At 48.8% G+C, this 23,867-nt stretch overlaps 2 protein-coding genes across 12 annotated transcripts in view; one reads left to right on the forward strand and one right to left on the reverse strand.

The window, feature by feature from the left end:
- Positions 1–21,805, reverse strand: LOC102453128 (uncharacterized). Of its 8 annotated transcripts, none has more exons than XM_006117316.5 (12): positions 21,667–21,799; positions 16,641–16,824; positions 14,530–14,563; positions 13,654–13,814; positions 12,989–13,070; positions 11,079–11,259; positions 10,921–10,988; positions 8,980–9,056; positions 6,827–6,927; positions 3,976–4,067; positions 3,082–3,216; positions 1–714 (listed from the first exon to the last, which is right to left on the reverse strand). In XM_006117316.5, the coding sequence occupies exons 2-12, from the start codon at positions 16,704–16,706 to the stop codon at positions 578–580; spliced, it is 1,134 nt and encodes a 377-aa protein (XP_006117378.3). In that variant the 5' UTR covers positions 16,707–16,824; positions 21,667–21,799; the 3' UTR covers positions 1–577. The 8 variants fall into 8 exon arrangements, with proteins under 8 accessions (XP_006117378.3, XP_025037566.3, XP_075791987.2 ...); XM_025181781.3 differs by having other exon boundaries at positions 16,641–16,771; positions 21,667–21,770; XM_075935872.2 differs by lacking the exon at positions 21,667–21,799 and adding an exon at positions 18,466–18,547.
- MMACHC (metabolism of cobalamin associated C) overlaps positions 18,708–23,867 on the forward strand; it is a 21,580-nt gene continuing 16,420 nt past the window's right edge. For 3 of the 4 annotated variants that reach the window (XR_012905826.2, XM_075935877.2, XM_075935878.2), the window contains exons 1-2: positions 18,708–18,843; positions 23,080–23,274. Coding sequence is in view for 3 of the 4 variants with exons in the window: in XM_075935877.2 (XP_075791992.2) it covers positions 18,754–18,843; positions 23,080–23,274 (285 nt within the window). In the remaining variant the exon portion in view is untranslated. Of the gene's footprint in view, positions 18,844–21,825; positions 22,016–23,079; positions 23,275–23,867 lie in introns of those variants that run through there. The other variant, XM_025181783.3, reaches the window with a different exon arrangement.

Here is a 23,867-nt window from a genome sequence, read left to right on the forward strand (position 1 = left end):
GTTACTTAGGAAAACTTTATTTAAACACCTCGGATGTGCAAGGCCCAAAGAATGGGAATGGCAGGATTTTAGGCTGTAGCCTCTCTCCATTTCAGCTGTTTTCTCCTGCATTAAAGCAAATTTCCCTTTATGATTGACATGAAAACACTGTTCCAGGAATGGAGCCTTTTAAGCCATTTCAGTTGCCTGAGTGGGAAGGGATTTACCAGCACTTGGCAAACTCAGCTGCCACTTAGTCTTAGAGGCTTCTTGGCCCTTATCTGACCGACTAGGGCACTGTTCCCCACCCACACAGAGAGGGCAGAACACGTCTCCATAAACATGCCCAGCATTGTAGCTAACAAAGAATTAGAACAAACCTTACAACCCAATAGGTTTCCTCTGGAGAGTACGGCCCGGTAGCAGCCCGTTTCCCAGCAAGAGGATCACTTTGAGACGCTGCAACACCCCTCCATCCCCAACCACCCAAGTGGCTGACAGTTCGGACGAGGAACCTGTCCATTTTGAGATGCCAATTCCCTCTCCATCTTTAATTTGTTTTCTTATGTGACAGAAGGGGCCTTTCTGTGGCTGAGCATTAAAGATCACTCAAATTAAGTTCTGGCAGACTGTCAGACAGGTCACTGCTGAGGTCCTTCTCCTCCTCTGAGATGCTTCCAGCCTCCTCCCTGGTGGAGTTTTCCTCCAGCTCCAGGCTTGAGATGTCTTTGGAGCCTATGGACACATTGCAAGGAGTTAGCTATGCTCTGGACTCTGAGGCGCAAGTCATCATCATCAACCAAGAAAAATGGCCCAAGGGTAAACTTCAGCCCCTGAGCACAACCTCCCTGTAACCAAAGCCGATCTGCTGGCTTGGAGTCACCAAAGAACTCCAAGCAATGCCAACTCATCATCTATTGAGGCAGACACAAGTACAAACAAACACAATGACTAATATATATTTTAATCGTAGTCCCTTGCCTGCTAGCAGCTTTTAGGCACCCCTACTACGATCCCGATCCTGGCCCATGGGTGCTATCAGGATATAAATGTTTACTGTAACTAATATAGAGTAACAAGTTTCCAATTATGAAATTAGGCACGTTATCTAACACGGGGCTCTGCTGATCAAATGTCCGTCCCTGGCATGTGCCTGCAAGTTATACGGGAGAAGAGAATTTCCCTATGATGAGTCATGGCTAGCAGCATCCTAACAGCAACTGGACATGTCATAACTGCATCTGCAAAGCTGTTAATTGTAGCAGCTTTACTAGTGAAGACCAACTCAAGTGGGATTTTGTATTTAGAAAAAACCAGAACACAAGGCAGTTTTATATGCCTGTAAAGCCCCCATTCACAAGAATCTTAAGCGTCTTACTGAAGTAGGGCATGAATTTACTTTAAAAGAACATTAACCCCTTTGTTCCTGGAGCTGGGAATTCCCCCAAAGCTAATGCAAGTGTTAATGCAAATGAAAGGGTCTTCATCCTGAAGCAATGCTGCAGGCCAAAGGTTATACAGTTTGGAAGATGACACTTTTGAAAATAGGTGATTTTCCTTTTTCCACCTCACTGGTTGAATGCCAGCACCTAACCAAACTGGGAGTGACATTAAAAACTGACCCCCTGGCACCACTGGGGAATGCTGAGTGTTATCAACAGCAGGAATGTGTGTCCCTCATACTGCAGCTTAATGTTATCCTGAACCAAGACTGGAAGGGAGGAGCCAGTTTTGGCAAGGAAATGCTGCCTACAGGCACCACAATTTTAACTGTGATCTAAGTGCTTTGGAAGCTACTGTCACAGGCCCAGTCAAGCGCCCCTCTTGGCCGCTCACCAGCCTGTTTTAAGCCTCCAAAGTCTGAATCGAAGCCAGTACTGTCCCCATGTTGGGGCCTCTGGGCTCACTCTCCGGGTGCAGCTCTATTATCCAGCACACCCGCCTGGGAACTCTCATAATGCAGCCTGCTGCCCAGCCCCTGGACACAGTTCTTTGGGCCAGGATCAGAATCCTTTAGGGCCATCCAGGGTCCTTCTGCAGCAGTGCATGGCTTGTGTTCCAACACACGAAGCCTTCTCTCCCCACCTCACCTCTCTGACCCTGGCTGATCTATCTCCTTCCCCTCCCTTGCCCAAAACCGCCTGTGTGGCTCTCGGAGGCTGCGTAAACTCCATTCTCACTCCTGTCTCTGTCCTTTCCTCCCTCCCTCCCTCCCTCCCTGCAGACAAGTTGAGGCCAGAAGATGCTTTCCCAACTAACCCACTGTCATTCAGGCATTTCCCCTAGATAGGCAGCCATTACATTCTAGCTGCCCACCACTGTCCCCGGGCCGGAGAGAGCTGATAAGCGTGGTGGATACCAGATATTTACACAAAGGTATTCCATGATACAAACATTTCTTAACAACTTTACAATACTAGTCAAGTCACAAGCTATGCAGCTGGAGTCCCCAAAGTATCACAGCCAGCAGTCTAGAGTCCCTTTATCAGATCAGAGAACAAGGTACTTTGGTGGGGGTGGGGGGAGTGCAGTTCTACAATGCAGACCTCAAACAGCCCCCATCTTTAGTACACCACGTGGACATATTAGACTCCCAGGATGCAAAGGAAGGCCCCTGGAACACTGTATGCTGGGAGATGATGTCCCTCCCTCCTCTGGGCTGCCCCTTAATACAGGTGTAAGAGGCTGCAGTTTGCTCTGTTTTATGCAAAATAACACTTCTATCGGCATAGCACCTTCCAACTGAGTAAGCCTGACAACATACAGACAAGGTGCTCTGGAAAGTAAATCGATTAACAAGCGGAGAGCTGGGATTAGACTCAAGAAGTCTGACTCCCATTCCAATGCTCTGACCATTAGACCATGCTGCCTCCCAAATACATACACCAAATTTGGACACAGCCTTAGGGCTCTAGTCAAGTGAGTGGGATCTTAGGGCATCACAAATATTGAAACATTTTTAGGGACTCCAAACAGAGACTGGTCAGACAGATCCCTGACCCCTATCCCAAGGCAGTCACACATCTACTACCATCCACACTCCCACTGACAACTATACTCTCAGGGCATCAAGGACTCTTAAGCCAGCCATACTCCTCTTACCTTCAAGCTCCTTACTCTCTGTGGAGCTGGAGAGCTCATCCGAGCTGACATCTGTGAGACTGAGCTCAGAGGCAGACTCTTCACACAGGGATGAAGAAAGTGTCTCCTCCTCTCTCAACAAATCACTGCCTTCCTCTATGAGAAACATGCCAGCAAGCAGGGTAAGTCGAGAGCTGAGCTCATGGTTAAAGACCACAGGCCTGATTCCTCACTGCCTTCAAGGCAATACATACATTCTGGTTTCCCAGTCTCTGGCACCTACTCTGCCAAGCAAAGGGATGGAGAGCCAGGCCCTGAATCAAGTAAACCAAGACAGGACCTGCACTGGACACATGCTGAACGTGTCCTGGAGGCAACACCTGCACCGACCTCTCCCATCTCTGACTCCGTTGTGGTTAAAGACAAACGAAGCAGGACCATAGGAGAGATGAAGGAGACAGAGAAGCCAGCCACACCCCTGGCTATCTCCAAACCATAATCTCTTCCCAAGGCAAGTAGTTCCATGAAGTGACATTACTAGAATTCTCTGGACTTCGCAGCTCTCTGATGCAAACCAGGGAACTGAGCCTGTGAGAACCAGGACTTCTGAGATTTTCAGGCAGGGAGCCCAGAAGCCTTAACATTGCAGTACTTCCCAGAATCACACACCTTGGAAACCCCCTGCTCCCTAGCCCCCAGGCAATCCACAGATGCTGGAAGTCCTGGGCTCCCCTCAGCAGCCCACCAGCAAATCAGATTTCCCTAGTAACTGTCTGTGATTCAGTGAATGTTTGTCAAACCTAAGATGTTTCCACAAAACACTTCAGGTTCAACAAGCCAGCCACTGGCAACAAAACTCTTATTTTGTCAGAAAATTCCCAATCAGCTCTACCCGAGAGAACTAGCATCACTTACTCCCATGAGCACTTTCCTTTCCTATGGGCTTAGTGTATGGCTTCTCCAAGGGCAGGTTTTTCATTTGATCTTTCAGGTCAGTGACTGTGGATCTGATTGAAAGAAAACCAACACCACTGATTAGTTCCAGGGACTGCAACGCCTACCAGGAGAGACACAAAATTCATTCATGGCGTTTTCTGCAGTGAGGTGTTTTGTTAAACTCGTGGTTCAAAGGGAATTCAGCTCTGCTGAGCAACTCATTGGATGCAGGGTGTGTGGTAGGGGAGGCAGAAAAGACCTGAGGCTACTACAGAAAGGGAAAGAGAATCAATACTTAATTAGAGGACAACTTGCAATTAAAGCTCATTATTGGAGATGACTCACCAAGTTCCCATAACATCCTCCATGGTGAGTTATTAGTACAGGAGGTGAGTTTGGTTTCTGATGTCAGAGCAAATTCATGAAGGCGATTCTAGCAACAGAGCCATGCTGGACCATGGATGATTTCACCAATATTTTCCACTAAGAACACTCACGTTATTTATAGATTTTTGAGGGCAAGCGAGAACACAAGGGACTAAGAGAGGTATCAGAAGAGAGAACAAGTCAGGACACATGGATTCCAATCCCAGTTCTGTTACTGTTCTTTCTCCATCTGTCACATGGGTGGTAAACATTGTCACATGCACCTCACCGGTGATAGAGGAGGAAGACTGCAGAAGTGAACTGTGTCTGAAAAGGGCTTTGCGACCCTTGGCTGGAAAGCTCTAGGGAATGCATCATGTTTGTAGTATCATTCCCCACCAGTGTACCTCAAAGGCCCTGAATCACAAGGAGAGAGCTCAACACAGCTCCTCGCAGAGCCAACCAGTGCCGTCAGATGGGGCACTGCCGCATGATGTGAAGAGTTCTTCCCAGCGGGGGCCATGCATGTGTCTCCAGGGTCCTGGCTCAATTCTGTTTGCAATAGTTATACTGTCTTCCGAGGCTCCTCGGATACTATGCTTCACACCCTGCCCAGCGCTGCTGTTGGCTGTTAAAGAGCCTACCATGTGCTATGCTGAAAGTGACACATTGCAGAGGTGGGTGGCGCGATCGTTGGTGTCACCGTGCTGCGCGTGTTTTGAGATCCTTCAGGCTGACTGGCTCTGTACATCATTATGGCTCCAGGGTGTGTGGGAAAGTGATACAAAATCCCCAGCTAAGCCCAAGTCAGCTAGGATGCTCACTGATACCCCAGAGCCAGGAGGACTGGAAAGACAAGGACACAGTTAGAGACACAATAGCGCGGAGCTAAGGATCACTGAAGGGGAAGCTCAAATGTCACCATCCTCGCCAGGGAAGAGGCCAGAGCATGCAAGGGCCAGCTGAGTGGAGATCACAGCCAAGAAGAGGAGTCAGTTTCCTTTCTCACCGTGTTCTTTCATGGGAATATGACAGCACAGGCCTGCAAGAAGAGAGCGGGTGATACATGGAAGGGCAGAGGTTTAAGGGACACAAGTGAGCATCTCTGCAAGAGAAGAGGCCCCAGGCAGAAGGGAATTCCTGCAGACGTGACAGAAAGCAAAAGAACGAGAGAGTCACCACTTTCTGAATGCCACCAAGTGGATTCATTCAGGGACTGACAAGAGAAGGAGCTACAGACGTCAGCCTGTGTTCATGGCAGAGGATTTGGGGAGGGGGAACATGAGCATGCTTGATTACACCTTCCACAGGAACTAGAGGGCACAGGAGCACCGTGATTTAGGGTACATCTAGACTACAGGGTTTTGTCGACAGAAGTTTTGTCGACAGATACTGTCGACAAAGCTTCTGTCGACAAAGAGTGTCTAGACACATTCAGTTCTGTCGACAAAGCAAGCTGCTTTGTCGACAAAACCCTGTAGTCTAGACACAACCCTACATGCGATAACACCTTCTGTCGACAGAACTCTGTCGACAGAAGGTGTTATGCCTCGTAAAATGAGGTTTACCTGCGTCGACAAAACTGCTGAGTTCTGTCGACGTTATGTCAAAACTGCTGAGTTCTGTCGACGTTATGTCGACAGAACTCAGCGGTAGTGTAGACGCAGGTATAGTTTTGTCGACAAAACTCTGTAGTCTAGACACACCCTCAGATATGGAGCCTTTCATCTCCAGGTCAACAGTCTAGGGTCAGCCCAGAATAGGAATGGCAGGAAGTAATTCACTCTGGCTGGCTACTCTGGCCTGTGTGAAGTGAATTGGGATACTCAGTCTAGTTCCCAGCATATAAATGTCTCCATCACAGATACTCCCCTTCTTAGCTGCCTCAGCAGAGACCAACAACTGAATGGCCCTTGGAGACTGAACGCTCCATCGACCCTTAGTCAAGGCTCCTGTCCAAGCAAACTTGAACTGCAGCTGCCCATATACTGGAACCTCCAGGGCTCGCACATCAGCACTTTATGCATTTAAAAACGGGACGTTCTCTATCCACCAAGCAGGTCATGACAACTTCCCTCACACGTCTTCGAGAACAGGCCTCAGTCATGACCTGCAGGGGCCCCCCTCTAACAGCAAGAGGGGAATTCAGCTCTGCCTTCTCTGAGGGTACAAGCCAAGAGGGTCTGTTAGTGCTAGCTGTGATGTGGGACCTGCCCACTAGCAACAGAGCTGATATTCCCCACGTGGGCACTGAACAGTGGTCCGACAGCAGCACACACCCTTGTGTCATTCCAATGTGGTTTGGGATAAAAGATCCCTTGGATATACAATGAGTTGCACTTGCAGCCGATGAGCTGAGCTCCTTTGAGTGGGGAATGCACCCCACCTTGCCAGCCATGATGGGGAATGCACACACGTGGTGCCACAGTTCCCACAAGACCCTTGGAAGGTGCATTTCCCCTACTTGATGCGGCCAAGCTCCTGCTGGGTGCTCCGTGCCTCCAGCCTGGTTTTGTCCAAGTCATCAGACTGGGCTTTGTGACTGTTCATCAAATCTTCCAGCAGCTGTGGATGAAAGAGACCGTCAGTCACTGCCAAAAGGGCTCCCCATAGACAGCTTCTGATTCCTCACAGCCGTGCTGAGCCCAGCAGAACATGCATGTGTGACTTGCTCTCTGTATGGGCCTGGAACAGCTGGAAAGCACAGCCAACACAAATCATGCTATCTATGGCAATGAGCACTTCACCTTCCCAGCACAGGAAACTATGGGTTTATGTTCCTTTACAGTCTGGTGTGCAATGCAGCACACTGGCCCCTGTACCCCGTAAACCAGCCTCCTTATTGGACATCAGGGTCACGCTGTAGATCTCTGCTGTCCATGCTTGCCCCTCAGGCTGCATTTAGGCCAGAGGAGGGCAATAATTTTTTGCCGGGGGCCACTTCAGAAATTTTTGAAGCGACCCCAGGCTGCACAGGAAGGGACAGGGCATCGAGCAGAAGGGGCAGGGCCAAGATATTTCCAGGTTCCCCACTCCCAGACAATGATTGGTCTGGGGGTGAGGGAGTGCCTTTGCCCCCACCCCATGTTCCTCCAATGTGCCCATGCCCCTGGTGCAGGAGACTTCCCTCACTCCCCTGCCCCTTGGCCAATTAGGGCCTGGGGGAGCGTGCAAAGCCTCCTCTGCTCTCCCCGCATCCCGTGAGCAGCGCTTCAAAGCGCCATGTGCTCTGGCAGGGTGGGAGGAGGCTTCGCCCTAATTGGATCCGGATCCAGCCTGTGGAGGCCCTTTGGCACACCCCTGATTTAGTCCAACCATAATCTCTAAACACACCAATCAGTTTGAAAAATGTGCCCCCAGAATCAAGGTTATGGGAGCCACTTGCCCAGAGGCGCTATAAAGCAGGAAGTTTCTAAAAGGGTTCGAGGGCTGCTGCTAGCTGAGAGGTATAGCCAGGTCTGGTCATTGGCTCCACTGTATTTTAGGTCCCTCACAACTCTGCCTTTCCCTACCTGGTCCGCATTTTCCCGTCTCTCCCTCTGCTCTGCCAGCCTCGACCACAAATGTCTTCACACCTTACACATGAGATGCCCTCCCTGAAGTTACCCATAAGGGCACCTTTTGTTCCAAATCCCTCCAATTTCCACTGTGACACCCAGAAATCAATCATGCCCTGATGGTTATAATAGGGACAATCAAACTTTTAGCTATATCTACTTGCTTTTTTCTGCGAACATGAACACTTGTGTATATTTTGAGTATGCCCTTCTCCTTCACCCTTCATATATCACTTTCTTCTTAGCTTGTTAGTTCTTTGGGTCATTAACTGTTTGTACAGCAACTTGCACAATGGCATTACTACAATATCAATATTAAATACAAATAAGTTATCCTCTGCAGACTATAACCATCCTGATCGTAATTTTCTACATGACACCTAGCTATGCACGACAGGTGTCTTAGAAATACTGTGCGTGTGCCAGTATTGTGTGATAAACACCTAAAATACATAGGAAAGAGGAAATACGTACATTGGGCCTCACTATATCAGTGTTTAATTTCATTAACAAGATTCCTTATAAACAGAATTACATAATTCCAGGTAAAATAGGAGTTGGTTCTACCCTAAAGAATAAATAGTGAAATATGAAGCACATTGGAATACACAGTAATATCCCAATGTTTATTAATGTAGCACCCATGAACCTTTTAGATGATGTTAATGCAGCAAGCCTGAGAAATAACAGCTCTGCCATATGGAAACAGATCACCAATTTCATTGTCTTTTCACCAGCCTTCAGAGGAGGATATAAAACTCCCATGAATCTCCTGGATATTTTTTCAATACAATCCAAAGAGAAGATAGTCTTTCTGCCCGCAGCTGATGATCATGATATGCCAGAAGCATACAGGTCAATAGCCCATAGCATTTCTACTATAGCTCCTTGCACTGCAGATGCTATTCATACATGTGCCTAATCCCCCTTTTAAGAATTTTACTTACAATTTTCCTATTATCTGGAAGCAGTGAGTTCCGCAAATTATCAAACCATCGCATGCTTTAAAAATGCATGTAATGATTTTGCCTGGAGAAGGTAAACCTTTAAAGCTATGTACCTTGCAATATCGACTTTGAGTTCTCTTCATTTCATCAGTTTCAGACATCTGATTGAATAAATCCTCCCCCTGTCGGTCTAAGAAGGAAAGCAATGTAACTTTACTCAATGAACTGTATTTATTTCAGGCACAGAGCTGAGTCTTAGCAGAATCTACTTCCATTTGGTGCCTGATTTTTAATAGTCATCTCAGCATTCACTTTTCTCTATGCATGTTCAGTCTAAACACAGTGGGCACCCTCTCATGCCAGGACAACATTCTTCTGAGGAACTCACATGAACAATGAGAAAAGCTGTCAGATCTCAGTGGGAATCATATACAGTGCCCAGGTCTATTACTTTCACAGACATATACTGGGCACAAATCGGAAAGCCCTTTACCTACAGTTCTACTCGGACAGATGACTGTGAAAATGACATTGACAGTTCCCCATTTATTGCTGTTCAATTACTATATTTTACATACTCAGTTTATTATAAGTAAAAAGGTGGTTATGTTCCTTTCCCCCACTCCGTGTATTGTCTAGTCAGACTACAAGCTCTTTGGAACAGGGATTGATTCTCGGGATGTGTTTATACCACACCTTGCAGAATGGGGATCTGATCTTGGTTGGGAATTTTTAGCCTTACTGGAATGCAGAAGAGCTGCTGCAGAAAACTCAGTTTGGCATCTGACAATCAAGCTAGGTTCCTTCTGTTTCATGTAGTTACCAAAGATCCTGCACCTCAAATTCTGCCCTCAGTTTCATGCGAGACACCTGAATGCCTCCACAGAACTGCTGCAGTACAAGGAGAGTAGAATTTAGCCCATAATTGGAAATCCTGTTTATGATTTATGAGCCAGAATAGAATCCAGCTCCCTCTTCCCCGGTTACGTCAGCTCTACACCCCACTAGGAGTGAAGTAGTTAAAACTTAGCTACTACAAAGACGATCTGACTGAGGGGTGGCTTAGGAGTATGAAGGGATCATTTTTTCACAGTTGCTTTGAAGATAGACATAGTTTGATAATCTCTAGAACCAAGTATTTTCAGGACTATCTCTGGCCTTTGCCTAGCCAAGGTACTGACATCCCATAGCATCCTTGGGGAAGGCTCAGTAACAATAGTGCCAGCCAGTTCTCACATAGCACTTTTCAGCAGTAGCTCTCAAAGCACTTTAAGTTGGAGGTCAGTATCATTATCAGTATCCTTATCTCTAAGGATAGGATGGGACTGACGTTTATAAAACAATGACAGAAAGGTATTGCAAAGGACCAACCGTTCATTGAATGGACCTCATCTCTCAAAGAACCACAATGCTAAAGTCAGAGTGAGGAGACCCTGTGCATGCTCCCCTCCCACAGCTCTGCCAATGCCCTGGTGAGAGTCTGACTGAGCTAGCAAGTCCTTTGCAGACTGGGGATACAAACAAGTAACCGGTTAATTGCTTACCCAGTAAGCATCATCCTACCCACAACCTGCTGTGGCCAGAGGGCTGCTCCAGCACTGCTGGGCCCCCATGTGAGGCTGCCAGCCAGCAGCCTGCCCCACATGGCTGATGGCTGGGCCTGGGAGTTGGCTGGGGCTGGGAGCCAGCAGCCAGCCCTGCATAGGGCTGGGAGCAGGAGCCCCACGGGCAGGGGCTGCTCCAGCTGAGCTGCAGCAGTCCCCAGCCCGGGATCCTGCTTAGTTGGTAAACCAGTTAAACATTAAGTTAACCTAACTTTTAACCAGTTAACTGATCAATCGGGATTTTACATCCCCAGTGCAGACTCCCACACGTCCTCTCCAATTCTGCCGATTCACCACAGTACCCCCTACTATTCCACTCCTCAGCAAAGTGTCCACTACAACAAACAACATGAAGCTCCCAATTGCAGGCTGCTTCCCTCCCCATTCCAGTCATCTCTCAGGTCCATAGAGAAGTAACCCCAACCGGGAGCAATGCAGAGCTGCACTCACTAAGCTTGTGCTTCAGTTGCTCCACCTCTCTCCTCACACATTCATATTCTCGCCACAGGAGCCTTTTCCTAAATTAAGAGAGAGGGGGTTACCATCAGGGAAAGGAAGCAACAGCCTCAATTTCATGACCCAAATGGCCGCAAAGCCCCTGAGCTGACCTCTCGTGCATCTCCTGCATGACGCTGGTGCTGGGATACAGATCTGGAGTGCAATCTCCATCTGGCTGGTGAAACACTTGCTGTCGCAGGTTACGAAGCTCGCTCTTCATCCCTTCCATTCTCCGCCCCAGCAGGGACTCCAAGCCACTGTGAGGGCTGTTCTGCAATTGACTAACCTCCTCTGCAACAGCAAGCGAAAGGGCAGAAAATGATTAAGCTTCAGTCTGCAAAGGGGAAGGGTGAGAATGGATAATACACAGTATGATGGTCTCAAAAGTCAGTTCACTGCTTATGTAAGGTTCTGGACTGACAGCCCAGGACATTGGGGGCCTCTGCTGATCCTCTGTAAAGGTCCAGCTCACTCAATGTTCCCTTCACCACTCTGCAACCACACTCCAAGGGCAGGAGGGGAATTCAGTCTATTCTGAACTGATACTTTTGGATAGAAGTCCTTAGGGATGGCCATGTTAGTCTGTATCTGCAAAAACAACAAGGAGTCCTGTGGCACCTTAAAGACTAAGGGTACGTCTACACTGCATTGCTATTTCGGGATACCGGAGTATCCCGAAATAGCTATCCCGCGTCTTCATAGCAAGCCCGTTATTTCAGGCTCACTATTCCGATGTTCCTCTAAACCTCATTCTACGAGGAGTAAGGGACATTTCGGAATAGCGTTTTATTTCGAAATTTGGTGCTGTGTAAACACCAAATGACAAAATCAGCGATTTTGAAATAGCACCAAAATAAGATATGCAATTTGCATAGCTCAAATTGCATATCTTATTTCCAGTTACAGTGCTGGGTAGACGCACGATAGATTTATTTGGGCATAAGCTTCTGACAAAGTGGGTTTTACGCACGAAAGTTTAAGCCCAAATAAATCTATTAGTCTTTAAAAGTGCCACAGGACTCCTCCTTGTTCTTGGGTAGAACATGTTTGAGACATAAACCAAGAGTTCAAATATGAGCCATGTAGAAGTTGTGCTCTGTAAGAGTATTGGAGCAAAGGACTAAGAGGTGGGACACCAGGGCTCTACCTAGGTTGGAACTTGATATGTTCATTAGGAATCATTAAAAAAGGAATAGAGAATAAGACCGAGAATATCTTACTGCCTCTGTATAAAACCATAGTATGCCCACATCTTGTATACTGCGTACAGATGTGGTTGCCGCATCTCAAAAAAGATATATTGGCATTGGAAAAGGTTCAGAAAAGGGCAACAAAAATGATTAAGGATTTAGAACCAGTCCCATATGAAGAGAGATTAAAAAGACTGGGACTTTTCAGCTTAGAAAAGAGGCAACTAAGGGGGGATATGATAGAGGTCTATAAAATCATGACTGGTATGGAAAAAAGGAATAAGGAAAGTTATTTATTTATTTCCACAATATAAGAACTAGGGGTCACCAAATGAAAATAATAGGCAGCAAGTTTAAAACAAACAAAAGAAAGTTTTTCTTCACTTAGCGCACAGTCAACGGTGGTACTCCTTGCGAGAGGATGTTGTGATGACTAGGACTTTGACAGGGTTCAAAAAAGAGCTAGCTATATTCATGGAGGTTAGATCCATCAATGGCTATTAGCCAGGATGGGTAGGAATGGTGTCCCTAGCCTCTGTTTGTCAGAGGCTGGAAATGGATGAAGGGAGAGGGATCAGGTGATGATTACCTATTGTGTTTCCTGTCTCTGGGGCATGTGTATTGGCCACTGTCGGCAGACAGGATACTGGGCTAGATGGACCTTTGCTCTGACCCAGTATGGCCATTCTTATGAGAAGGGGACTGGAATGTGCCCCGCTGACATGCTGCACTCACAGCCTGTTGGCTCATCAACAGGACCCCAAACAGGCAGAGGAGGGAAATCTCTGAACATCCCAGAATGACTGCAAAGCCAAGTGACTTTTCAATACCTTCCAAATTATGGATCCGCTGCTGCTGGAGCTCCTTCTCCTGCTTCAGTCGGTTTACAGACTGGGTGAGTGACTCAATGACCTGAAGGGAAGAGCAGGACGAGAACAAGTCTCACTTGGAAATAATTTAGCGCAGGGACTAACTCAGTTGCTTTGTGCAAGTTAGGTCAGTTTCAGAAGCTGGGAATGTGGTGGGGCACCAACAGACGGATTCTAAAGCAACTGCATTCATCTGAGCAGGATAGCAGGGTTCCCACAGAACGCGCTCTGACCCTCCTTGTTGGAAAGATCAAGGCTGTGATGAGGGACAGTGTAGAAGACTCAGCACTCAAAGGGATAAATAAATGATCCTAGCAGGTTACTTTGCTTCACAGGCCATGTGAAAGGTCCCTGCAGCTTCAGCCATGGCTTCGCATGAACCAGGGATGCTCCAGAAGCAACACTCTGAACCAAGGTGATGGAGAGAGAAGGGAATATTTCAAATCTTCATGTGAAAACCTTCCTAGCTGTCTCAAAGACCAACAGGCTTTTCCCAACATGTGACAGAAAGAATCTTCACAGTGCAGGGCATCCAAAGGAAGTTGTATGTATTTCAAGCTCACTAGTGAAACTTGTCTCTTTCCCCTTAGTGGAGAGGGCTAATGTCATTGGAGCTCTGTAGTTACCTTAGCTTGAGAAAGCAGTTGACTGCTGATGGCTGAAAGCTCCTCTGTTGCCATCTTACAGTGTGGAAGATTTGGGCAGGTAGGACACAGCTGCCGAGATCCAGCCAGAGACTCATCAAATGCTACGTTCTCAGTGTTAATTCTGTCAAGCAGCAAATCCACTAAGAGATCAAAGGCAACTGGAGTTATCAGGGGGGCAGGGAAGGGAATCCACTTGTCTGCCACAGCATTAAACTTGCCTCAGCTAGTGCCCAAGACAGGAAACTTGGAAAGGCCAAACTGCAGTTATAAAAAGCAGAAACTAGATTATTTCTTATCTCTGCTTGAACTACTCAATCACATGGATAGTCATGAGAACAAGGAGGTCTGTCCACTCTGGAACTGCTGTACAGATAACCAGTCTCCAATAACAGGGGCTTGAAATGGCCATTGCTTTGCTACAAGGTTACAGAAGCTGCCTGGATTTTAAATCCAGGGCACCTACAGCTCTTAGAAAATCAAGCTAAAGACAGGTCTAATCATCCTTTCAAGACACTGCAACAACACATGATTGTACAATGCAATGGAGTTTTCTACAGAACCTCAATGCTACTGTAGCAAGTAGAGATGTAAAATCCCATTTAATCAGATAACCAACTAAGTGTTATGTTTAACTGGTTAACTGCTTAAAAGGGGGCAGGCGGGGCCTGGCCTGCTATGGGTGGGGACTGCTCCAGCTGGGGCATGAGCTGGGCAGAGGGCTGCTCCAGTCTGGCCGGGCTGCCGGTTAACCCGAACCAGTAAGCATCACCTGGTAAGGGTGATTCTTGCCAATTAACCAGTCACATCCCTAGTAGCAAGTGCTTTTGGAAATACTTGAGACAAACAGGTTATTACCTTTGGAAGAGATGCTTGTCGTGCTCAGACGCTGCTGTAAAAGAGAAAGAGAAACCACATTACATGGTAAAGACACCAACACTCACATGTTCACACAAAGGGTCAATTGCACACACACAAAGGTATGGTAGGGTACCTCTCACTGTTTTTCACAGAGGATCTTTCTTCAAATCAAAGCAGAATGGGGTGTTAACATTAAAGATTAGGAAGTGCCCTCTTGTTCTCAATGGGGACCCCTCAATAAGTTGCCACGGCAGTGATTAAGTGAGGAGTGGACAGGGAAGCAGCGGGGTGAGGTATGTGGGGCAAATGCAGGGGGGAAAATAGTTGAAACAGGAATTCAGGGCTATCCTATGGTCTGTGTTATACAAGAAATCAAACTAGATTATCAAAGCAGTCCCCCTTCTGACTTTTTACATCTATGAAAAATGTTCAGAAAAGACTTTTTTTTAAGTATGAGAGACAATTACCATATTAGGTACATCAGAATAATTATCAAGCTTGGTAAAATGTAACCAGCATTCCTCAAGCTCTGTATGATCTCTAGCAAGGCTAAAATTGCAGAGTTAAGTGGGTCCCTTCCACCTTGACTGACTACTTAAGAGCAGCACCAGGGCTGTGTCAAAACTGGCCAGTTTTTCCAGAAAATCGGCCGCTTTTCTGGAAAAACTTGCCAGCTGTCGACACTGGCCGCTTGAATTTCCGCAAAAGCACTGACTTCCTACTGTAAGAAATCAGTGCTTCTTGCGGAAATACTATGCTGCTCCTGTTCAGGCAAAAGTCCTTTTGCACAAAACTTTTGCGCAAAAGGGCCAGCTCAGATTTGTTTTCCGCAAAAAAGCCCCGATCGCAAAAATGGCGATCGGAGCTTTTTTGCGGAAAAGCGCGTCTAGATTGGCACGGACGCTTTTTTGCAAAAAGTGCTTTTGCGGAAAAGCGTCCGTGCCAATCTAGACACTCTTTTCCGAAAATGCTTTTAACGGAAAACTCTTCCGTTAAAAGCATTTCCGGAAAATCATGCCAGTCTAGACACAGCCTGGTAGTTTTAAAACAATATGTGTACCTCTAGCACCCTCTATAGCCCATAAACTTCCATTTCATAGATGGGTGAGAATGGAGGGAAAAAATAGTTCAGATATTCATCCAAACAGGAAATAGGGGCAAAGATGGGAATGGAACTCAGCAATCCCAAAGCACAGTTCCCCCATGCTAAGCACTAGACTCCTAAGCACTAGACTCCTAATGTTACTGCTTGCCTTTCCTATCGCACAGCCCTCTCCCCTGGTTCTAACAATAAAATAATACAGCTCAGAGCTGCACTTCATACTATCCACAAACTGACTCCCTTGCCATGTCAATCCCTGCTCTTACAGGGCAAAGATTGCAGCAAGGCCACTTGCATCTAATCCAGAACAGCACGCCCCTTCCTCTGAATTGTTGTGTAACAAAGGTTCTGCAGAGTTGATAGAATAATGCCTCTCAACAAAGGATTCAACTTTCTTGGGGAAGAAAAGAGAATCTCTCTTCACTGAAGACCTTGAGAACATAATTTCCATATGTATCTGCAGTAAACAGGGAAGTAGATTTTATTTTGGTAAAGTAACCAGACTGTTATGTTAGCAAACAGTGGACACCTATCACATTCTAGTAGCTGCCTATTACATAGGGATTAGGTGCTTCCTCTCAGTTGTATGTTATCCATGCTGTATCCCATTTCATCCCTTTTCTCTTACAGAGCCTTTGATCATCCCAAAGACTCATTCCCCTTCCCTGCTATTTACATCCTTGAAATATTTGCAGAAGTGTTTCCATTTTCATCCCTTCTAGGGATTCTGGAACCTTGATATCTCCAGTCTAGCACTGAAAGACCTGTGTGAAAGTCATTTATCAACTGAATCCAGCTGTCAGCATGAAACATTCAATCAGCCTTTAAGGAAGGGAACTCTGCAACAGTTACAATACCAGCCAAAGCAGCTATCTGGTGACTGCACCTACAGCAATGCTACTGTCATAGTTCAAGGAATCAAGGGATCCATCATTTGTTTAAACAGGACTCTCTTGAAGTGAGAGTCTAAGTAACAACTGAGAGATGACAATGCATCTGAACTTGCCTTTATTTTAGCCACGTTGCTGTCAGTTGCAGTCAGTATGGAGTTGAGTTGTGTGTCCCAGTTCATGTGTCTGGTAGGCAGGTGCTTGTGTTTACCAATGCCAAAGTCACCTTAGAATCAGCCCTTTGGGTCTAAAGCAGAGGGATGGAACAGAGCCCAGTGGGGTGAAGATAGCTGTATTCACCTGCAAAAGCAGCAGCAAAGAGATTTTCTCTTCATAAACCTATACGTCTATCACAGACATGTATGGGCAAGAGAAATAAATGGGAGGTCATACACTGAGGGCAAAGTAGAGTCCACAAATTCTGAGATTCCTACAAAATTCACATCCAGAATGGATCTCATGAGGTAGGCCTTCTGCTGGAGGCTCATCAGTACTATAACAGAGCAGTACAGACCCCAGAGCAGAAGCATACTTCCATGTGGACCATCCCCTGGGGCAAAACACAGCACCCTGCCACAGCACTAGTGATGCAGATATTCCCCCATCCACTTTGTATGAGCATGAAGTGGACTCTAGGCCAGGGTCATGCCCCGCCCTCGAAGGAGCTGGCGGAGTCCACGGCTCCCACCACCTGCACCACTACAGACAACAGAAGTCTGCCAGTTTCAGGGTATTTGGGGTTGGGGGGTAGATCTCCCATCCCCATCCTCCCCACCACAGAGCATGAGGTTCCAGAAGGATCTGCAGAGGTACTACTGTGGGGTGGGGGGCTGCCAGTAGGGTGTGGTGAATGGGTAGGGTGAGGGGTGGGATGGGGTGCATGGCAGAGGGTGGGGGGGGGTCCCTGGGGAGGTGTTGGGGCCCTGCCAGATGGGGAAAGAGGAGCTATGGGGAGGTATTGTTGAGGCAGCAAGGTGGGAGCATGGCAGAGGATCAGAATGGGGGGGTGGCAGAAGAGTTGGGTGAGGGATTCTGGATGGTGTTGGGATACAGGGCGGGGGACTCTGCAGAGGTGGGGTACAGGGCGGGGTACAGGGCAGGGGGGGGCCTGGCTGAGGTAGGGTACAGGGCGGGGTGGGCCTGGCTCAGGTGGGGTACAGGGCAGGGGGGCCGGCTGGGGGGGGGGGGCCGGGGCGGGGGGGGCCGGCTGAGGGGGGGGCCAGGGCCGGGTACAGGGCGGGGGGCTGGCTGAGGGGGGGGGCAGAGCCGGGTGCAGGGCGGGGGGGGGGCTGGCGGGGGGGGCTGGGCCGGGTACAGGGCGGGGGGGCTGGCTGGGGGGGGCAGAGCCGGGTACAGGGCGGGGGGCTGACTGAGGGGGGGCCAGGGCGGGGTACAGGGCGGGGGGGGCCTGGCTGAGGGGGGGGGGGCAGGGCGGGGGGCCTGGCTGAGGGGGGGCCAGGGCCGGGTACAGGGCGGGGGGGGCTGGCTGAGGGGGGCAGGGCGGGGTACAGGGCGGGGGGGGGGGCCTGGCTGAGGGGGGGGGGGGGCAGGGCGGGGTACAGGGCAGGGGGGGGCCTGGCTGAGGGGGGCAGGGCGGGGTACAGGGCGGGGGGGCCTGGCTGGGGGGGGGCCAGGGCCGGGTACAGGGCGGGGGGGGGCCTGGCTGAGGGGGGGGGGCAGGGCGGGGTACAGGGCGGGGGGGGGCCTGGCTGAGGGGGGGCAGGGCGGGGTACAGGGCTGGGGGGGGGGGCCTGGCTGGGGGGGGGCCAGGGCCGGGTACAGGGCGGGGGGGGCCTGGCTGGGGGGGGGCAGGGCGCGGAGCTCCGTGCGGGGCGGACCCGGTAGCGCTGTGGGGCCGAGGCCCGGCCCGGGGGGTGCCGGCGGCGATACCGGCTCGGCGCGAGGAGAGGCCCCCCCCCCCCTCCCCACAGGCTCCCGCACCTGGCGCGCGGCTCCAGCCCCCTTTGTCGCTCTGAGGGTTTCAAACGCGCGCAGCCGCCGCCGCGCCGTCTCGCCCGCGGGGGGATGGAGTCCAGCCGGCGCGGCCTGGCGCAGAGAGCAACGGCCTCAGGACTACACTTCCCAGCACGCGGAGGGGCAGGCCGGCCTGCCATCCCATCGTGCCCCCGCGCCAATGGCCAGTGGCGGCGGCGAGGACTACGCCTCCCATGAGACACCGCGCGCAGCCATGGCGGACGAGTGACTACATTTCCCGTGAGGCCGCGCGCGATGGGCCTCATGGAGCTAAGCGTGGCGGCGCTGGAGAGGCGGGTCCGTGGTTGCCTGTGCGACTTGGGCTTCGAGATTTCGCCCCTCAAGGTACATAGGCCGCGGGGGGGGGGGAGCTGCTACGGCCACCCCCAGTCTCCTCCCCTCGTGGGCTGTGACATCACACCGGGGCTGTGACGTCACGCACCCGCCCTGTGACATCACATCACCCTGCCAGCCAGTAGGGGAGGGGCGAGGGGGGCAGCGGTTGCCGGATACGTTGTGTCATGGGGGGGCCCCAGTGGATCCGGGCTCCTCCCTGGTGCTGCCTGCAGGCGCCCCACGCGTGGCCGTGTCCTGGAGGGGTGAGGTGGGGGAACCAGTGGGACACGTGGTTCCACCCACACCCCATCCCCGCAGGCTGTATCCGCCAGTGCATGTTGTGACCCTGCCAGGAAACGATACGGCCCAGTTCCTTCCTCACCACGGCCAGAAAGGTAGCATTGCAGGGACGCGTCAACCCGCAAGATGTGGTAGGTTCTCACCCAGAAACCTTCACCAGTCTGTAACTCCTTTTCCTGAACTGCATTTTGCTGACCAGACATCACTGAGTTTGTCCCATATATCTTATAATGGAGATTGCCTATCTCCTAGAGCTGGAAGGGACCTTGAAAGGTCATCAAGTCCAGTCCCCTGCCTTCTCAGCAGGACCAAGTACCATCCCTGATGGATTTTTGCCCCAAATGGCCTCTGTAAGGATTGAACTCACAACCCTGGGTTTAGCAGACCAATGCTCAAAGCATATCGATGCTTGTTTTTCCTTCACTTGTTCCCATTGATTATTTTTGTCTCGTTATATCTAATCCCACTATTGATGTTAGCTGGCAGGTGAAGTGCCTAGTATGCTTTAAACCTGGCACGAATGCCTTTCTCTAAAGGGCCTGATTCTGTGAGAAGCCACGTGCCTTTTGAAAGCTGCACCCAGTGCCATTAGTCCTACCATAAACAACAATCTGTCCCCTGGAGGATGTCTGAGAATTCCTAAGTGTGTTGCATCTTCACTCTTCCAGATTATTTCCAAAACCGCCTTGTTTTCTGTGTAGTGCATCATGGGACAGTATTTTATTTGTGGCAGTTGATACTGGTAGACTTTTGAGAGAGGCCATGTGCAATTTTTTAAATACGTAGGAAAATGTTCTCCATATATGCTGCAGTATGTGTAATTTTGTTGAAAGGAACAGGGAAATTAGAAGCTGAAAAATTCAGAGTAGTTGGCTGGAGAATAGCAAGAATGGGAGATAAAAACTGGAGGAAAGTGTGAGAAGGGATTATATAACTTCACAGATGAGCTACACAAAATGATAGTAATCAGATAATTGACTTCTGTTGAGATTAACATCAAACTGTATTGACTTGAAAGTTAAATATTGGCAATAGTCTAGAAACTGACCGCTATAAGAAGTAAAATCGTTATTGACCCAAGAATTAAATATTAACTTAGGCAAAGGTGAAACTAAGGTTTGCTGTCAGAGTCAGTGAATGTTGATCTTCAAGTTCAGTATGGGCCAACATACATTTTGAAAGCCTTCATCAGAAATCTCCTCCTTGAAACTATACATTTCTTAAACCAATCTTTTGTAAACTAATATTTTAGGAGAGATAATAGGGTACGTCTAGAGTACATTACTCTTTCAGGATACAGGAAGTATCCCGAAATAGCAACACCGCATCTTTAGAAGCACCTGCTATTTCCTGAAATAGCGCTTGCGCTATTCCGGCATCCCTTTAGGTAAGGGATTTGTCGGAATAGTGCCTCATTTTACAGTTTGGCGCTGTCTATACAAGTTAACTGATAAGCTCAGACCGTTTTCTTGGTTACACTTTCACATCCCTACTAGGTAGTTTGGCCTCCTGGACTGAGCAAAGACTAGGAGGTGATAGGTACACTTCAGATCAAGCTTTTTTTTTCTAATGATGTGGTGACATCCCTTGACTTCCTCAGTTTCTTAACTGTGAAATGGGAATGGGAATTGTTTCCCTTCCTGTGGTGTTGTATTAATGTTTGTGTAGCTCTCAGAAGCATGTAAAGCAATTCATGCATGCTAGAGATTGTACTCTCATTAACTTTGTATGTTGTTTACTATATGAGAGCACCTCTTAAAATGTGCTGAGTGTCTCTTGAGAAGGTCCTTTGCATTCTTAGCTTGCACAGGCTTCAGTTGACTAAACACTGGTCCAGTCCTGCTTTCAGGAAAGCCAACAGAAAGATTTGTGCTCGCTTTAGGGGGCATTCGAGCCTGTCTATGGGAGTACTAGTGCAGGGCCATAGCTACTAAGAGACAGTAGATGGCGCTGCCATGGCCTCGCCAAGTTTTTAGCACTGAACAGAAGAAATAGCTCTTCTGTCTCTATCTCTACCTCTAGGTTCAAAGGGACTGCTCCTTGTAAAGTTCATGTTTGCAGGTCCTGGGCCTGACAATGCAAGGAATTGCACTGGGTCTATCACAATTTTTCTGGGGAACTTGAAGACCTTCCTTAGACAGAAAATTATATACCCTTTCCTATGCCTCCATCTGCAACCAGGAGTAATGATCTGCAGATTATAACCTAGATGCCTACAGAAGCATGCTGCATGGCTAATCATGCAGTTTTAATTTATTATTATTGTAAAAACTCAAACATACAAGATGTCTATGTGTGGGATGGTCCCTATTGCTTCCTGATGAAAAACTCCACATAGTATATTAAAAATATAGTTCTCCAAAAAACATATTAAGGGACAGTAAATATTGGCCTTTAAGATCTCCCAGGAGGCAAAACTGCAAGACACTTATGAAATCATAGGGGCCTGTAAGAAAGAATAAATGTGCCTTGTGTATTCAAGTTGTATAGCCTGCTGTTCATCGATTAGGCTAGGATTTTTTGAGTTATTACCTGGCTGTGTTCAGCACTCCTGGGGCTGAGTCTCTCTTCTCCTGCTCACATCTCCCTGCTATCTTGGCTTGATCTGCTCCCTAATTTCTCATACTGTCAGCTGGGATGCATTATGACACATCCAGCCATGAAGGTAACTCTTGAAATCTGGGAGCATCATAATGTGTGTGATGCACCTAATGTTCCGCTGAGGGATTACTGGGCTGTTGGGAGCATCATGTCGTTTTTCTTCACAAATAAATGTTTATGCCTGGAGAAGTAAAGCATGTGGCCTCTCACGTGACTGAACAGAAATATGGATTTCTTTCCAGCAGTCTGCCATAGCCCTTATGACATCACAAGGGGCAGGGTGAGTGTGTGGGACTGAGCACACTAATTTGATCCTTGTAAAATCCATTCTTGACAAAAAGGAGAGGCCGCAAAAGACAAGGAGCAACCAAACAGTGAGGGACTAATAACAAAATACAACAAAAACAAGGAGTTCAGTCCCTCCAGAGTCCATGTTGTTTTTGCTGAAACAGACTAACACAGCTACCTCTCTAAAACACAACACAACACAAAAACAAAAAAACCCACACCCATCCAAGAACAGGAATCAGATCAGAGGGTCCAAAGAAAGGATCCAGAGGGGACACCAATCAGAGAATCCCAGATAGTATCCACTACTCCTTCCAGAGAGGCAGTGGAGTCTACGCAGAATAACTTGGTTCCAACACATGAATGGAAAAGTGCCAGGAAATATGCTCCGCAATGCCCCCATCCCGCCTCCTACTATGTTAGTTTCTCATCACTTATAGTACACTGGCTTGAGGCCCCACTTTCCCCCAGACCAGGCCCAGGGAGCACCAACAGGAGACCTGTGTGCCTCCTCCCCTCCCCCTTGCCCCCGGACTTCGCACCCCCAGCCTACCTCTGCACCCTGCCTTCCACCAAGACCCTGCACCCCCACCACCAGCCTGTTCTCTAGCAGTCCCCTCCCACACACTGAATCCCTCATTTTGGTTCCATCCCAGAGTCTAGGGGGCCCCACAAAATTTACTAGCCCTACGCCCCTAGAAGAGTTAATCCAGACTTGGTGAGTGTCCCTTTTTTCTCCTTGCTTTTCAGTTGGTGGCCAGATCAGTGAGGTCTTCTGTTTTGTTTGTTTTTGTTTGTTTTTCCCCAAGCTTGTGTGTGGCTCCTGACTGACTTTTCTGTGGGTCAGTGACCCTGGACTAAAAAAATGTTCTCCACAGCAGCGTTCCTTGACTTGCACGGGGGGTAGTGCCTTCTGGGATCTAGCCTTCTGCACATCTATGGTACATATGAAGATGGGCAGCAGTCTCTTTCATCTTTATGAAATTCTGCGCAGCCACAGTGGGATAAAATCGAGGTGTCTTTTCTCTAAGGGATGTTTGTCTTTATTTGCCGAAGGTTGGGTGGTACAATGCTGTTCTTCAGCCATCCTTTCACCTCCAGTACTCTGAGGACACGCTCGCATTCGTTGTCCTCAGCACCCCTTCAATGTTTGACAAGGCCTTTAAACCCTTCGTGAACAAACAGCTGCTGAAAAAAATGAATGACCCAGTGGATCAATGTGTTTCTTATCATCTGTCCCTTGTGAAGGAGGTAAGAACTCGCATGCAGCCTCTGTTATCGTGGTAATCTTTATATGTACATGGTGCTCTATGGGCATGGATTGAAAAGAAAAGCTGTTGTTGGATGAGTTCAGGGGTTGGAGGGGCAGGACTGGTGATGCAGCCGTGTGGTTGAAGTTTGTTCACTGGATCATACAAGGTCAGCCTGGGTCTGCCCCACCAGAAGGGAATGGACCAGAAGGAGTTAGGAGTGGAAGCTTCAAAAAGCTCAAGGCAGGAGTCCGAGATCTTGGAGAGGGCCCTCCACCACCCTTCTCCATGCAGTCCTGCCCTCATTCCACCCCTTTCACCTGTGACTCTACCCACTGCCCCACCCTTTCTGCCCCTTCCCCAGGGCCAGATCTTGTTTCACCCAGGGTCTCCCCCATTTCACACCCCACTGCAGCCCCGCCACCCCTTTCTGCCCCTTGCCTCCACTTCAGCCCCATAACCAGAGGAACAGTGTCCCTGTGCCACAGCCCACGGGCTGCAGCGGGGAGCGAGAACGTCTCCAGTTCCAGGCCCCTGACTCGTCATAGCTTCTGCCAGGGATGGATTGGAGGCTGTAAGGCATGGGGGTGGCTT

Source organism: Pelodiscus sinensis, chromosome 9, assembly GCF_052426305.1.
Source record: "Pelodiscus sinensis isolate ZL-2025 chromosome 9, ASM5242630v1, whole genome shotgun sequence".
NCBI classification, from domain to species: domain Eukaryota; kingdom Metazoa; phylum Chordata; order Testudines; family Trionychidae; genus Pelodiscus; species Pelodiscus sinensis.

Coding starts and splice junctions, on each gene's coding strand:
- LOC102453128 (XM_006117316.5), bottom strand. CDS start 16,706: ATGAACTGGGACACACAACTCAACTCCATACTGACTGCAACTGACAGC. Junction 14,564..16,640: donor GCAACGTGGCTAAAATAAAG/GCAAGTTCAGAT, acceptor TCTCTTTTACAG/CAGCGTCTGAGCACGACAAG. Junction 9,057..10,920: donor GCAACTGAAGCACAAGCTTA/GTGAGTGCAGCT, acceptor TTTCCTTCTTAG/ACCGACAGGGGGAGGATTTA.